At 49.1% G+C, this 15608-nt stretch overlaps 1 protein-coding gene and 1 long non-coding RNA gene across 11 annotated transcripts in view; one reads left to right on the top strand and one right to left on the bottom strand.

Annotated features, from left to right (window-relative positions):
• Nucleotides 1–2733, bottom strand: part of SEL1L3 (SEL1L family member 3) — a 105915-nt gene extending 103182 nt beyond the window's left edge. For 2 of the 5 annotated variants that reach the window (XM_047091780.1, XM_047091779.1), the window contains exon 1: nt 2533–2731. In XM_047091780.1, the coding sequence (XP_046947736.1) occupies nt 2533–2697 (165 nt within the window). In that variant the 5' untranslated portion in view covers nt 2698–2731. Of the gene's footprint in view, nt 1–2532 lie in introns of all 5 variants that reach the window. The other 3 variants (XM_047091782.1, XM_047091781.1, XM_047091783.1) reach the window with 2 other exon arrangements.
• Nucleotides 1600–12931, top strand: LOC124520727 (uncharacterized). Of its 6 annotated transcripts, XR_006964390.1 has the most exons (5): nt 1600–2019; nt 4277–4334; nt 7277–9173; nt 10420–10939; nt 11608–12931. It is a non-coding gene; the product is annotated as an uncharacterized LOC124520727 (long non-coding RNA). The 6 variants fall into 6 exon arrangements; XR_006964387.1 differs by having other exon boundaries at nt 7277–10939; XR_006964388.1 differs by having other exon boundaries at nt 8954–10939.
• The last annotated feature ends 2677 nt before the right edge of the window (nt 12932–15608 follow it).

Raw genomic sequence — 15608 nt, forward strand, 5'->3', positions numbered from 1 at the left:
CACAAGGTTGTTGTTAAAATTAATACTGCATAATGGATATAAATGACTTGATAAAACGCAAACTATTATTGCTACTCTTATTATTATTCACGTTTCCAAATTATGGGACAGCTTTCTCCCTCCAGTGTCTGCACATTCCTGAGATCCTGCCTCGTTATTCTGCTCCACTCGTACCCTCCACCTGCCGGCCTCGCCTCCCCCGACCCATCTCTTCCTCTACAAAGCATTCCTTGACAAGCAGAACGGACACAATTACGCATTTTTTTCATCTGTTGTTTTCTGGCCCTCATGTGTTTTGTGCCAATGTTTGCGGTTTCCCCCACCTTGCACACTGAATTTCTCCAAGGTCAGGAAGCCTTACCTTTTAGCAGTGGCTCAGGTAGCTCGTACCTCTAGAACAGAATCCTAAGCAGACGGCTAGACCTTTAGAACAAAAGGGGAAACCCATCTTCCAAATCACACTTTTGCTTTCCTGGCTTTGACAAAACCTTCTCATTGAGTTGCAAAATGGCTTGCTTGTTTATCCGAGTCTTTCCTGTACAGTAGCCTATCTGAGGCCCATCTGAAGGAAACACACACAGTCAGGAAGCACTGACATTTCCCTCTTCGTGATCGTTCCCAAATCCCATCCTTCTCTGTCTGCCAAGACACTCATCCACGCTCCAGTTAGTTCCCACATTACGGTATTTTCTATAATCTCTCTTCGGAGCCGCACCTCATGACTTCACTATCTCACCTTATGCTTTGGGTATCGTCTCTTTCCCCTCTCTGTGACCTGTTCTCTTAAATCCCCTCTGGGTCCAAACAGAACTTTTACACCCGCTCCGTCATCTGCCTCTGTTCCCACAGACCACTAGGTCTTTAGGCTTTGTTCTTGTTCCTCTGAGTTCTCGGAACTGACAAGAACTGGTCTCTCCTGGCCAGGTCTTCGGATTTCCACGTGGAACTTTCCAGACCACCTGTACACTAATGTTTCACACACGACTCTACTATATCATTTCTGCCTCTGTGGGTAACCAGTGCCTTGTGGACGGGGATCATCTGTTTAAACTGAAACCCTCTCATTTGTTTTGGCAGTTTTATTTATGAGCCTGTGTGCTGTAACCCTGTGGCATAAATATTAAATAATAATATCTCTCGGGTGCAAAAAAAAAAAAACATTCAGGTTAACTGACAACTTCTCATGAAAATATCAAGTAAATCCAACCACGAAATTCGGTACTTTAAAATATGAGGCAAAGCGTGGATTGCTCAACAGGTATTTTCTAAAGCAGAATTACAATTTGCATTTTTACACCCTCTTGCTTCAAGAAGTGCAACAGCCAAGAAGTAAAGAGTGTTAAAAGAAACTTGGGCTAGGTGGCAATTTCTTTGGAATCCAATTCTAATGCCTGACAATGTCTCCCAAGCAGTTTTTAGCTTCTGTGAAGACAGACTCTGCATAACGGCAATACCACATAAATGAAAATAATTCTGGACAATGACATTGCTCAATTTTAAGCGTTCTGTGAATTTCCTATTACATCAGTTTCATGATTCAGCATTTTCTATTTCATTTATTTACAGTAATATATGGCGAGATAACCCAAGGTTTCTGCAGGATCCTAGAACATAAGGTAGGCTGGACAGGAAGGGTGTCACCTTCTGTAAATTTACTATTGTTTAGGAGAATTCAAAGCTGAAGAAAGCAAGCCATCAAAGGAACCGACGAGGACTATTTCCCCCCACCTTGTTCTGAGGGTTTAAATTACTCTGGTATTTTAAATGAGCTGCTTTTGAAAAATAGGTTACTGCCATTTAGTTGATGACGGAAACAGAAGCCAAGAAGAGTGCAAATTGTAAACTGACGTGCATAAGCCAAGCGTATTCTCTCAAATGACAACGTTCAAGACGCAGCTAAAGTCCCCACTCGGGCGGTAAGCGTGTTACAAAGAACTAGATCTCTTTCTGGCATCCGCAACTTGGCCGGAGTGACCACGGAGGAGTTGAAGAGCGCTGGAAACGCTAGGTTCCTCGCCGGTGCGTTGGCAGAAAACAGTCCGGGCCATGAGGCCCCGGTGGAAAGTAAAAGGAGGTTCGAGGCGGGTGGCGTTCGCCGCGAGAGAGAGGCGAAGTTAAGCACGGGAAGGAAAGGAGCTGCGAGACTGTGAGGAGAGCCCAGGACGGGGAGGGAGGGGGCTGGAGAGCCGCGCGCGGCGGGTGGGGAGGAAACGCGGCTGGCGAGGCTCCCGGGGGGAGTGGGGAACAGGAGGGGGGGGTCTCCAGGGGAACGTAACCCGGGTACGGAACGCGTCTCGGAGGGAGAGGAACGGACACGAGCGAGAGCGCCGCGCCGCAAGTCCGGTCCACGCACCCCTCTCCGCGCCCCGCGTACCCATCCCAGGTGCCGGGCGCGCCCGGGGCGCAGCGGCGCGGAAGCGAGAAAACTAGCAGCGCCGTACCGCCCGGCGAGGAGGAGGTCCCCGGCCGCCCCCGCCCGCGTCCCCGGGGCCCCGCGCGGAGGGGAGGACCCGGGCAGGGTCCGGCGCTCACCAGGTAGCAGAACAGGAGCAGCGCGCAGGCAGCGCGGCCGCCGAGGCCCGGGGGGACGCCGCCGCTCGGGGGGGCCATGGCTGCGGCCCGGGGACCGACCGCGGGCGGCGGGGGTTGTTGCTGCTGCCGCCGCGGCCACCCGAGCCCCGCGCCGCGCCGCTGCATGGCGAGGCCGCCCGGATCCGGGCCGGAACAGGTCACCTGGTGCAGGGACCGGCCCCCGCCCGAGGCGCCACCTTCCCGCCCGCCCCCGGCCGGGCCGGCCGCCGCGCGCGGGGCCACCTGCCGCCGCCGCCGCCGGACCCGCCGCCGCCACTGCCGCTCCCGCCGTCGCCGCCCCCGCAGCCCCAGCCGAGCGCCGGCTCCTCCCCGCCTCCCAGTGCCCGTCCCCTCCCTCCCCTCTGCCTCCGTGCCCAGCCCGCCTCCCGGCGGCTGCCTCCGACCCCAGCTTCCACCTCGCCCGGCGGCCGGGGACCCCGCAGGTGGGGACTGACCCCGGTCCCGCCCCCTGGCCGCCGCCCCCCCGCCCGGTTCCCTCGGTTCCCGGCCCGCCTCCCCCCCCTTCCCCTTTCTTCGCTTTCCTCCCCCGCCCCCCTTCGGCGCTCTTCCTGTCCGCGATCCCTCTCTCCCCTCCCTCCGTTCCCCTTTTTCCCTCTCTCCCTTCTCCCCCTCGCACCTTTCTCTTCCTAACCCCCTCTTCCACTTTCTGCCTTCTCTCCCTGCCCTTCTCTCCCTTCCCTCCCTCCCCTTCTCGTTCTATACCCCGCTCCCGCGTCCTCCCGCTCCCACCCACTCCTTCTGCGGGTCCCGCAGCCCAGTTCCCGCCGGTGCAATGGGTTTTGTTTCCTTGCTTTTTTGGCGAGGGCGCCATTCCCGCTGGGCGCAGGGCGACTGTGCCCCCTGCAGTTGCGCCACGCAGCGGCGCAGCTTCTAGTCTTTTAAGGATGGATTTTGACCCCTGCCAACCTCCACCTGTCCACCTGCAGGGGTGGGGCCGCCTCCCTGCGGGCACATTTTTAACCCGGGTTGCGCCCCGCCCTGCCGGCTGGTTCGCGGCACGTTCTGGATGTTTCCCGAGGGTTTTGTGCGGTGCCGCCGCCGCCGCCGCCGCGCTCTTTGTTTTAATTGTCCAGAGTATCGGCGCCCAAAGCGGGTTTGCACTGGATTTGCAGCCCTGTGCCCCGGTTTCCACTTCGGACCGAGGAGAAAACGAATTAATTAGGTCAATGCGATTGTACTGAAGCCCTAAACGAAAGGGTGAGGCTCGTGAAGCGCCCACTTTTTAGAATAAATCCAGGCACACCCTCGGCCGTGGGACCCAGATTGGGACTGGCTGTTCGCGGATACGGGTCCTGCCGCCAAGCGCAGGGGCACGGCTGGCCCTCGAGACTTCCAGCTTGCGGCCGCCCTGGTGCTCTGGAAAGCGCTGGGCTGTGTCCAGCGGTTCAGACAAGTGCTTGGGCAGGTAGCTGTCGCTCCGAAATAGTTAACCCACGTTCGAAAGTTCTCAGGAGCTTCCCTTTGGCACTGGTGGATTTGTGCGTATTGGAACTAACAATGATTGGGAGCCTGGAAGGACACGGCCCTTGCCCTCTGGAGATGCCACCACGGTAGGGCAAGTCGTGGCAGGCGTCAGGAGAGTCTGGCCGAACAGATGGGAGTGCCCAGGGTATGCCCTGGGCCGTCTCAGTACAGGCCTGGCCACACTCAGCAACTGAGCTGAGTCATTCCTTTCTTTTTTTAGGTCACCTGAGGGCTGCGGCCTTGGGTCAGGTTCTTGGCTCCCAGTCACTCATTCCAAGGTAATGCCTTCTGTCACTGGTTCTCAAACTTCAGCCTGCATGTGAATCCCGGAGAGGGCTTATTAAAACACACGTTGCTGGACAACCCCACTAGAATTTCAGGTTCAGTTGGCCCTGGGTGAGGCTTGAGAAGTTGTATGCTGGTCCACAGACCCCATTTCCAGAACCATTGGCGTGTAGATAGGGTCATTCTGCTCCTACCTCATCCAGCAGGCACTACATTAAAACATCTGAGAGTGTCTTTGTTTGACAGCTGTCTCCAGCACCCTGCCCCACTTCCAAAGACCCGAAGCACTGAAAATTCTCCTGTGTGATGTGGAAAATCATTTATTCTATTGAGTGTCCAGGGGGGTTGAAAGATTTGGCAGCTTTGTCCCAGATTGTGTCCATATTATTTTGGGGGGCAGGTCAAAGTATAGACTATACTTTTTAATGTGTATGGAAGGAAAACTGTTGGCCAGTTCCAGAAAATGGGGCTTCACAATATTTCTGGAATTTCCGCCTGTCTTCCTGGGCCTTTCTCTGGAGTTCTCTTCCACTTCATTGCACACAGACTCAGTTTGGCCTTCAGGGAACGAAATGGCTCCCTTAGGTTGTTTGTAATCAGGATTCATGGAATCCAAGTTTCAGAAGCCTTGTGAGTTTGAATTTACCTAACTGTAGTCGTTGTGGAGGCACCCCTTGGGGCACTGAGCTATTTTTAACGTGGTGCACCGAATCTCTTGCTTACTAGACCTCTGTTGTGCCCCTACTGTGCGCCAGGCATCACTCGACTCCCCAAAATCCAGAGGTAAGAAGGTGCCCTGTTCCGTGAGGAGCGTCAGGCAGGCAGAGAACTGACCCCAAGACAATTCGGTCCTCAAAAAGGGATGTTCAGGTTGCTCTGTGGCCCAGGGCAGGGGTGTGGCAGGATTGACTGATTAATGTTGTATTGAAGGGGGAAGAAAAACAGAAGGTCAGGATTTCTATTCACAGTGGACTGTGACATTTTGATCCAGAAGACGGAATCGGTCATTGCCCTTGCCTCCTCTGTCCGGATCAGTAATTTGAAGGGTGTGGTCTGAGTGCAGAAGAAGACCGTTCGTTTTAGAATACCATTCTTTCCCACCTTTACAATTTATTGGTTCGAATTAAGTTTTAATGCTCCACTAACCTGGGAAGGTCCCTGGGGACTGTGTCTGATCTCACTCATCACTGCCTTAGGGTTATCTCATCCCCTCTGAGAGACAGTGAGAGAGCAATCCCACACCTCAACACAGAAAAAGACCGAGTCCAGCAGGAGCTTGGTAGCCTCTCTCTCTGCAAGGCTTATGAGGAGAAGCATCCGGAAGCCTGGACGGGTCAGGTCAGGGCTGCAGGAAAAAGGCATGACCTTCACTGAATATGCTTGCCTCTGTGAGCACGGAACGGCGTTCTAGGCCAGGAGTTCTTAGAATCTGAAATGGCATAACATCTGTAAAATCCCAGGGACCAATGCAGTTGGCTACCTATCCACTTGCCAAGAAAAATATTTAAAACAAACAAAAACCCCAATATACTATTTTTATCAACATTATTTCATCCAAAAGACGGTATTTTTACCGTCAAAAAATTAGGAAGGATCCAATATCACAATAAAAGACAGCTCTTTAAACGGAATATAATTTGTGAAAAATTCCAGACTTGTCATTGCCTTATTTTTTGCTACCTTCAGGCTGTCACAGTCCACGCATGGGCACTTGGAAACCACATTTCTAGGTACTGAGGATGTCTTGGGATCTGTCTTGAGGTGTGTCCCTGCAAAGACACCTGATCTCTGAGTTATAAGAGGGGGCAGGGAGGGCACTGCAGAGCAGTGAGGAAAGCGCCCTCCTATATAAACCTTTGGGCCCAGGCAAATGCCACCAGCTCTAGAGAGACATCCCTTGTGATCTCAGGTCAAAAATCAACCGGTAGTTTCTCTCTGTCCCCAGCGAACATTGCTTGTAACCCCGTGTGGCAACTGGCTAATCCTGCTTCGTATTCTGGTCGGTTTGTACACCTGTTCTCCTCAGCTCTGGGCATTGTCCCCTGGCCTTATACGTAGAAGGTTCTTAGGCATAGTCAGTCAATCAGATTGACTTCATCATCTTCTTTTTCATTTTTTTCTTTCTATCTGTCCTTTCCTTCTTGCCCCCTTATTACCTTCCTGCCTTCTTTTCCTTTTACATCCATTGTTATCTCCTCCAGCTCCTTCCTGTTAGTACACAATTCTCCCCGTGGGCAGGGTCCTCTGGAATTCTGTACCCTGCCACTTCCCATCCATTCTGCAACTTCAGATATGCGGAATAAAGATAAATGAACTGTGACATTTGCCTTTTACATCAAAATACAAGAGAAGAAAACAAAAATGGAAGAGAAGATTGCTGTCAGACCACACATTTCCCATCCCCATTGGAAAACCATGGCCTTTTTTCCTGCCAACAATGACCTTGGGGATCCAGTTAAATCCTGCCTGACGTTTTTAACATTCAGTACTTCCGTTTTTCTCACAGGGTGGGGGGGGGGGATGAGAAAGCCTAGGCTTTACCTTCCCTAAATCTGTTCCTGTCTCTGTTCTTCCTTTTTTGAATCCTCCGTATGCACCAATTATTTCCTGTTTCTTCCTCTCTTAGAACATTCCACCAGGTACCATCCTCATCCCCGGGTCCCCAGACCCCCATCTTTTGAGCCTCAAGTCTCTCTGACTGCAGACTCCTTTTCCCTGGGCCACAGGGTCCTCGCTTTGAGAAGTTGTGTGAAGAGAGGATGGAAGCATTTGTGTCAGCTGGGAGTTTTTCCATGTATTTCTGTGGGGATGCGGAAGGTCTCAGAATCACCCAGTCTGTAAGCCTGGCGCACTCCGAAATGAGCTCTATTTCTGGGCCTGTCAGATGAAATGCTGTTGCTCCCGGTTATTTTTGGCTCTTTGCCCTTCTGAATAGGTGCATATTCAGCTCAATTCTCCCCCCGACCCTGAGCTGGGAAGAAGCAGGCAGCTTCCCTCAGCCAAGCCTCCTCTCGAGTCAGGAACATTGGCCCCCTTAAGCAGCAGCTATCTCAAGAGTTCTGGACTGCGCAGCGGCTGTTTATGCCATGGCCAGGGGGGCAGCAGGGGAGTCCGCTCCCTGGCCCCCTCAGATGACTGATGGAGACCCTTGAGAGCCGAACAGCAGGTGCAGCCAGGTATCCAAAGCCTCCTCGTTCATACATACAAAGGTCTGCAACCTGCCCCACTGGGCCTGGCTGCAAAAACTTCTCCTACCATCCTCAGGGCACCTGGGATGGCCAGGGGACATTTTCGGCTCAGCGAGCACAGAGATAGCTGTATACTGAGGGTCTGAGGAAGGAAGAACGCTGGGATGCAGAAGGTCAAGGGCATGTAGTCAGAAAAATATCTTCGGGTGAGCGTGTTGAGAAGAACATGTGTGTGAAAAGGGTGGAGGGAGGTTGGGTGTGAGTGTGCAGATCCACGTGGGACGGAGAGCGAGGAAGGACAGCGACTGTGCACCTAGGGAGTGTCAGTGTAAATAATTGAAGAGAGAGAGTGAGTACACCTGAGACCTTGGGGAAAGCGGATTGTATCTACAAGTCCTGACAATATTTTATAACTGCATCCTGCAGCTGAAATCGCGATCCTTAGACAGGCATTAACATCGACTTAGGGCTTTTAGTCTATCCGGTAATAAACAATATCAAGTGAAATGCAATGTCAAGATGAGCTGTACTTGCGTGGACACTTAGTAAGGTCCATATAAAATCAAGAGAAGCATAGAGAAGAGGAAGCTAGCCCAGGGTTCTCTTAACAGCTACTTATCTCTGCAGCCTTTGACTGAGAGACTTCTTTTGAAAGTTCTTACCACGTATCACTTTGACGCACTAATTCACTCAATCCTCATGACAGCAGCAGCAGCAGCAGCCTCGTTTTACAGACGAAGGAACTGAGTCATTTGAAAGATCCCAGGTCCAGGGTCATCACCAGGTGGCAGAGCTGGTTTGGTCCGAGCAGCCGTGCTCAAGGACCGGAGCTTCCACGACTACACGAAACTTCTGTAGTGACAGCGGGTGGTGGAGGGGCAAGCAGGTGTCGTGAGGTATGTCCAGGGCTCGCACCTGGGTTTGAAACGCAGGTGTGTGTCCGGGCTTCATGGTGCCTGGGGACAGACACTGCCATGTCGGACACATCTGTCTGGGGCCATCCCGCCACTCCCCAGCTATGTTGCCTTTGCCGGGTCAGGAATCCTTTTTTGAACCTCAGTCTCCAGCCTCTGCAAAACTGGGGATAAAGTCACCGATCTGGCCATCCATGTGGTGTTGTGGGGGCCAGTGAGGTAGCATGGGTGAGGGTGCGTGGCAAATCGTCAAGCCCTAGACAAGAGTAAAGCACTTCTTGTGTATTTTTCAGACTCACCTACTTCCAAAAAAGGCTCACAAAGAAAGGCCCATCCCTTGTAAGTTTATGAAAAACAGAAAATAAATAACCTGTCAAGGGGTTAAGGATGACCCCACCCATGAAGCACATTTCCATTATAACCCTGGAGCGGGGGAGGGTATTCCCCCAGTATTTACCCCCCGGGGGGTGGGGGGGAAGCCAGCTGCCGTGTGTCAACTCTCACCACCAGCAAGCCAGCCATGTGACAGGAGAGAGATGCTCAGACATTCCGACCCCCCCCCCCCCCCCGTGTGGGCCAGACTTGCGAATGAGCAAATCATCCTGAAGGTTTATCCCTCGAACCTTTACATGACTCGAACCCAGCCCTGCCCCGTTCGGCTGAAACTGCTTCAGAATCCCTAAGCCACAACTGCCCGGCTGAGTCCTAGCAACTCACTGACCCATGAAAGGTAAAAATAAACTGTTCCGAGCCACTAAGTTTAGGGGTAGTTTGTTGACAACAGTAGGTAACTGAAACAGTGTCCTAGGCTAATATTATATTTTAACTCAACAGTGTAGTTCATTTTGAGCTCCCTGGCATTCGAAGCAACAAGGGGAGCAGGATGGATTATATGCACTTCTTATTATCTTGAGTATTAGGATTTACCTGAAGGGCTATTTCATCTGACTCGTCTCCTTGTGGTCCAATCAGAATGAAAATTAAACTATCTTCTTACATTAGAATCTCTCCGGTCTTGACCAAAATTACGGTTGTGCAAATTCTGTCATCTGCCCTGCTAGAGCAAACCAAAGAATTACAGTTGTCACTGACAACAAAATGTTCCTTGCATCTGGCCCAAATCTTTCAGACGGTAGCTCGAGCCTACTTTCTCCTGTTTGGTGCTCAGTGCCTCTTCTGCCTCCTGCCTCATCCCCACCCCAAATTAAGTCACAAATGGGCTCAGTGTCTCTGGGGTCCTAAGCAGCCAAAATTAATGATTAAAATAGAAATGCTGAAAATAGTTGAAACTGAAGCAGATTGGATGATTTATTCAAACCTTCAGGAAAAATTACTATTCAGCCCAGAATTGGAAATTGGATTTGTGGTTCCTAAGAATGCAACACTTCCCTGGCGCTAGCCCCCGAAAGGGAAAGGAAACAAACATGTAACATACCTCCGTGACCGTCTTTGTGTCCTTTAGACCCAGGCTCTGGGAGGTCAGGAACCGCATCTGTGTTCTGGGTAGTGCAATGTTTAACGCTTTATGGTGCTTATTAAAGCTTGTCTTCATTAAGTGACCTTCCAAGTCTACGATAATGAAACACATAAAGCTGAGTGTGAATCGGGGATTTCTGTTCTCTCCAGTGTGACCTTGGTGAACAGGCGTTACCTGCCTGTGGGTCCCATTCTGGGAAGGCTGGTTAGCACGGGGGGTATTTGAGGTCACCTCACTTACATAGAACCTGAATGAGGCCCAGCCAACCCTGTGAAGGTAGTGAACCTTGTCCTTGTGTCCTTGACCTTGTTTTCTGTAGTCTTCCCCCACATTTGTCTTCACGCCCCTAAGCAGGACTTCCGAGTCCTCGTAGCGAACCTCTGTGTGGACAGCCTGAAGGGTAGCAGAGAGGAGCACTCTCAAATCCCAGCTGAGTTCCTTATACCACATTTTCCTAAATACTTTCAACTCACCAAGACATTTCACATCCATATTTCAGGTCACTGCCTCAACAATTCCTGTGGAATCTTGGGGGGATGACCCTGTTATGGGTTGAATTGTGTTCTCTAAAAGGATATGCTGGGAGTCCTTAACCCCTGGTACCTGCGCATATGACCTTATTTGCAAATAGGGCCTTCGCAGATGTAATCAAGTGAAGCTGAGATCGTTGGGTGGGCCCTGATCCAATATGACCAGTGTCCTTACAAGAAGATGGAAATTTGCTCATAGACATGCACCGAGGGGTGACAATGTGAAGACACAGAAGGAAGAAGGCCATATGAAGACAGAAGCAGAGATTGGAGCCACGCACGAGGCCACAAGCCAAGGAACGCCCGGGACTACCAGAAGTGGGAAGAGACAAGGAAGCATCCTTGTCTAGCGGCTTCAGAGGGAGCGTGACTTTGCCTGTGCCTTGATTTTGGACTTATACCTTCTAGAACTGTGAAACAACAAACTTCTATTGCTTCGAGCCACCCAGTTTGGGGCACTTTGTTCGAGCAGCCTTCAAAAACTAATATGTAAGTGTTGTCATTTTCTTATATTTTTTAATGCAATGTTATTGGATACCTATTGTGTACCAGACTCTGTGCTGAGCTCTAGAACTCAGACCCAAAGCTACAGGTTGATACAAAACAAATCAAAGACCTGAGCCCTCTGATGAGTTTCTATGCTCATTCTGTTGAGTCCCAGGCTCTCCCCCAGCATCCTTACGCCCAGACACCCCCACCCCCATGCCCATCTGTCACCACTGTCTGGTCTGTGCCCATTCCCACAACTGGCTGAGACGTCGGCAGTGCTGGGCCTAGAAGCAGCTTGGGAGATCTGATCCAGCCCTGTGGCTTTCCAGGTGTACCACCTGAGGTTGAGAGGGGTCACCCTACCAGTCAAAAGGCAGGATTGAACTCCAACACATCTTCTCACTCTCTGACTCTGATTAATTCATGTTATGAATAAATTCAACAAACAACAAATGTTTGTCGAACGAACACTAAATTATTAATCCCTGATAACGAGAATATGTTCTACCTCCCAGAGGTATTTGAATGTGAAACAATGCCTTAACCCAGAGGAGTGCGTTTCGGATCGCGGAGGGTGGGACTGAAGGTTGGGGCGGGCAAAGCAGGACAGGGGGACCCGTGGGCAAGGGTAGGGTCTTTCACTGACCTCGTATCTCATATCCTTAAAGCAACTTCGGTGTCTGCTCAGGACAGAATGGCGACCACGGAGAATTCTGGACGGGGCGGAGGAAGAGATTGCTCCCTTCTGTACTTTGAGCAGCAGCAAAGGGCTATGACCAATGCCCTCCTGGATGCAGAAGGAGGCACTGGCCTCATTATATGCATACACCATGACTGCTGTCTTAAACTCCAATACTGCTGAACAATTCAGAAATAGATCCATTATAGGTCTGCTTTAGCCCCAGGGCTTTAACACGGGTCACTAGAAAATCCAAGATTGCACAGTAATTCAAACTCTTAAGAGGGAAAGGAAAAAAAAAATTCTCTTCAGCACTCCCGCCCACCCAGAGTCCCTCCCTCCAGCATCACAGGGAGCCCCTCTTCATTTCCGTAGTGCTTTAGAATAAATAGCTCTTATGTTGAACTTGAAATCTAAATTTTTTGCCAGCTATTAATTGATAAGAGAAGCTCGTTTTACCTCTCATGCTCTGTAGTAAGATTACGGTGTAAATAAACTGGGTCAGGTTTAGCAGGATGGAGGTGAACTGTTCTCTAATTCCCCTTAATCTCTGGTAAAGGAATAACTAGGATTTGAACGTCAACATTCAATAAGCAATTATGGCACTCCTTCAAGCACGATCCAAATTAGTCTGCTGTTCCCTCAAATAGAATCCAAAGGACCTCCAAACCGTGCTCTTCGATTGCAACCTCCTTGTTTTGTTCTAACCGGTGAGAGGAGTCAGGATTGCAGGAGGGATTTGATTTGATTTATATTAATTTTTAGAGTATCAGGGATCTCTTGTTTTACTTGAAACAGATCAGGGAACGGGGTCAGTAAACAAGGGTTTTCTCGACTACTGATCTCGACTACTGATCACTCAGCATTTCACGAGGCTGGCTTCTAGCTTTCACAGTGCATTAGAATCATTATCTAATTATTAATCTCACCCTAGAGTTCTGAGGAGCTTATGACACCCGTTGAAGTTAATGAAGGCTTTTACCTGTGGATCTGGCACTAAATTGCTCTGATTGACCTAGTGCCCACAATATGGTAGGCACTGATAGAATTGACAGAGGGGAAAAAGAATTAAACGGAAGGAAATTAAGAAGAGGAAGAAGGAGAAGGCGTCAGAGAGGAGGAGGGGCGAGAAACCAAAAGGAGATTGTAACTTCAAAACACCTCGTTAGGAAAATGGGGCAGTTAAGGAAGAACTCACCAAGTAATCTGCTTAAACTTTAATTAATTATTCATTTATATATATTTATGTGGCACACTTTCTCTAGGGAAACCAATGTGTTTTGCAAACATATTAAATAATTAACTCCCTCAAATCTGAGTGGAAAGGGAGCAAAATTACTCCAGAAAAGGACCGGCGGGTTGATGAGTGATGGATGCGTCTCGCTTTGAAGAGGCGATCCTGTGTGACACCCACCAGAGACCGCATAACAAAAGACCTCTTCTGGGGGGTAACTGTGGGTACTATGGTGATCCCTCCCCCCACCTTCCAGAAGAAGCAGCATTTGCTTATACAGATAAATGATGCTACGGAGAGAGACAAACAGGAAGACGCATAAATTGATATGATACAGAAATCCAGTATATTTTGAGGAAGGGTGCTATTAGAAGAAAGTCAAATGGAGTGCATTTTTTAATAAAATACTGCCTTTGAGACAAAAGTTAAAGTTAGGACGTATTTTGAACCAAGAACATTGAACATGGCATTAAGTAAAATGAAATTGCAAAGGCCAAATGATGAGCAGCAGCATTTAGTAAGTTGTGTTTAAATAGATGTTGACTTCCTGAAATTACATCCTCAATGCATCGTTGACAGGACACTATTTAAAAAAAAAAAATACCTTTAGCACAAGTGGTTTCAACATTTCTCTGGAAAGTAGAAATGTATCTGCCAGAACTGTGGAGGGCAAAAACAAACAAAAAACTTAGGAAATTAAAAAAACACAAACTAAAAAACAAGAAGTGAAAGCGGCAGCTGTTCGGAGGCAGTGAGCATGGCCGAGGGGTGAGCGGGGCAACCATACAGGCACCAGAAGATTCGTGCCTTCTTGGGTCCAGCACTCTTGGGCAGTTGCAGGAACAGCCTTCTGTTCACTGCATCTCAAAACTAGTAAATTGGAATGCACCCACGCAGGAGGACAGACGTGGTCCTTGGAGAGGTCATGGTCATTAAAACTGCAACCTGCATTTGTTCGTGTGCATATGGCCGGAGGGCTCGGCACCTGGCAGCTGAGGCTGAGACTTGGCCAAGTGACCTGTGGGAAGTTTCAGCGTGGGAAAGAGACCAGTGATTAACAAGACCGGCCTCCTTACCTTTTTAAAATGAAAGATCCGCCTTACCCCAAGACCACTAGCAAGAAATTAAAATAAAAAAGAGGAAGGGTGGTGAGTCCAAGGGAAGAAACTTTTTTTTTTTTAATTTTATTTTTAAAATGTATTTATTTAACTTCAAGTTAGTTAACATACAGTGTAGTATTGGTTTCAGGAGTAGAACCCAGCGGCTCATCACTTACATACAACACCCAGTGCTCATTCCAACAGGGCCCTCCTCAATGCCCATCTCCTACCTTTTCCCTCCTGTGACCACCCCCTGCCCTCCTCCATCAACCCTCAGTTTGTTCTCTGTATTTAAGAGTCTCTTATGGTTTGCCTGCCTCTCTGTTTTTATCTTATGTTCCCTTCCTTATAAGGGAAGAAACTTTTTTAAAAGCAAACAAGACCAGTCTATTGATTCCAAACTCCACCTGGAGCCCTGATGGCTTTCAATTTTTATTTTGTTTTACCTTCTTTTTAAAGAGAGTTTATCTTCCTTCCTTCCCTTCCATCCTTCTTTCTTTCTTTTTTTCTTTTTTTAAGTTTATTTATTTTTATTTTGAGAGAGAGGCAGAGAGAGAAAGAGAGAATGTGAGCAGGGCAGGGGCAAAGAGAGGGAGAGAGCGAGAACCCCAAGCAGGCTCTGTGACCGCACAGAGCCTGACACGGGGCTTGAACTCACAGACTGTGAGATTATGACCTGAGCTAAATTCAAGAGTCAGATGCTTAACCCACTGAGCCACCCAGGCTCCCCTCTTTCTTCCTTCTTTCCTTCCTTTCTAACTTCTTCCTTCCTTCCTTCCTTCCTTCCTTCCTTCCTTCCTTCCTTCCTTTCCTCCCTCCCTCTTTTTCTTTTCTTTCTTTCTTTCTTTCTTTCTTTCTTTCTTTCTTTCTTTCTCTTTCTTTCTTTCTTTCTTTCTTTCTCTCATTCTCTCTTTCTCTTCCTTCCTTCCTTTCTTCCTTCCTTCAAAGCAACTTGGTGTGTGGGATAGAAGTGATTATCCACCAATTTCCAAATAAGGGCCTTTGAGCCAGTCCCTTGACAGCCTGAGCCTAAATGGCCTCTATCCATTGAAAATGATGACAGCCACTCTCAGGATTGTCCTCAGGATCAAATGGAAGTGCTTTGCAAAGTACACAAATGTGGGGTCACTGGTATCATTTTGGACAGGGAGAAAATCTTACTGTGCAGGGCACACACTTGCAGGAGTCCCATCCCCTTCCATAAGACAAACATCCCATGCTGCTGCCCCTGGAATGTTCCAAAATCATGCTCCAGTTTCAGAGATGTTTTTCTCACTTTATTATTTGCTTTCCCCCTTGGACTAACCCCAGTTTATCTGGTTCGTTTCAGCGTTAGTCAGAGATCAGTCTTTAGCTCTCATGTAAAGGAACTAACATTTTCCTGCCTAATCCCCCGACTTCCGGCTGCACAGACCACAAAACACACCGGGACACAACAAAACCAGCACTCTCTTCATATTCCTCTGAGGGCTGTAGATAAATTCTCCTTCCACAAGATAAACAGGCAGGCTGCCTGGAGTGACTTGTGTCTAGAGCTTTCCTTTATTCACGCCAACTAAATTCTTCTAACTCCATTCACATGTTTACTACCTATTGCTTATACCTTCTAATCTAAAATACCAAAGGCTTTTTCAAATTGTGTAAGCCATGGCATTA

Source organism: Lynx rufus, unplaced genomic scaffold (assembly GCF_022079265.1).
Source record: "Lynx rufus isolate CCGP_SWC_20201006 ecotype Redwood Valley unplaced genomic scaffold, mLynRuf1.p SCAF_3, whole genome shotgun sequence".
Classification (NCBI taxonomy): domain Eukaryota; kingdom Metazoa; phylum Chordata; class Mammalia; order Carnivora; family Felidae; genus Lynx; species Lynx rufus.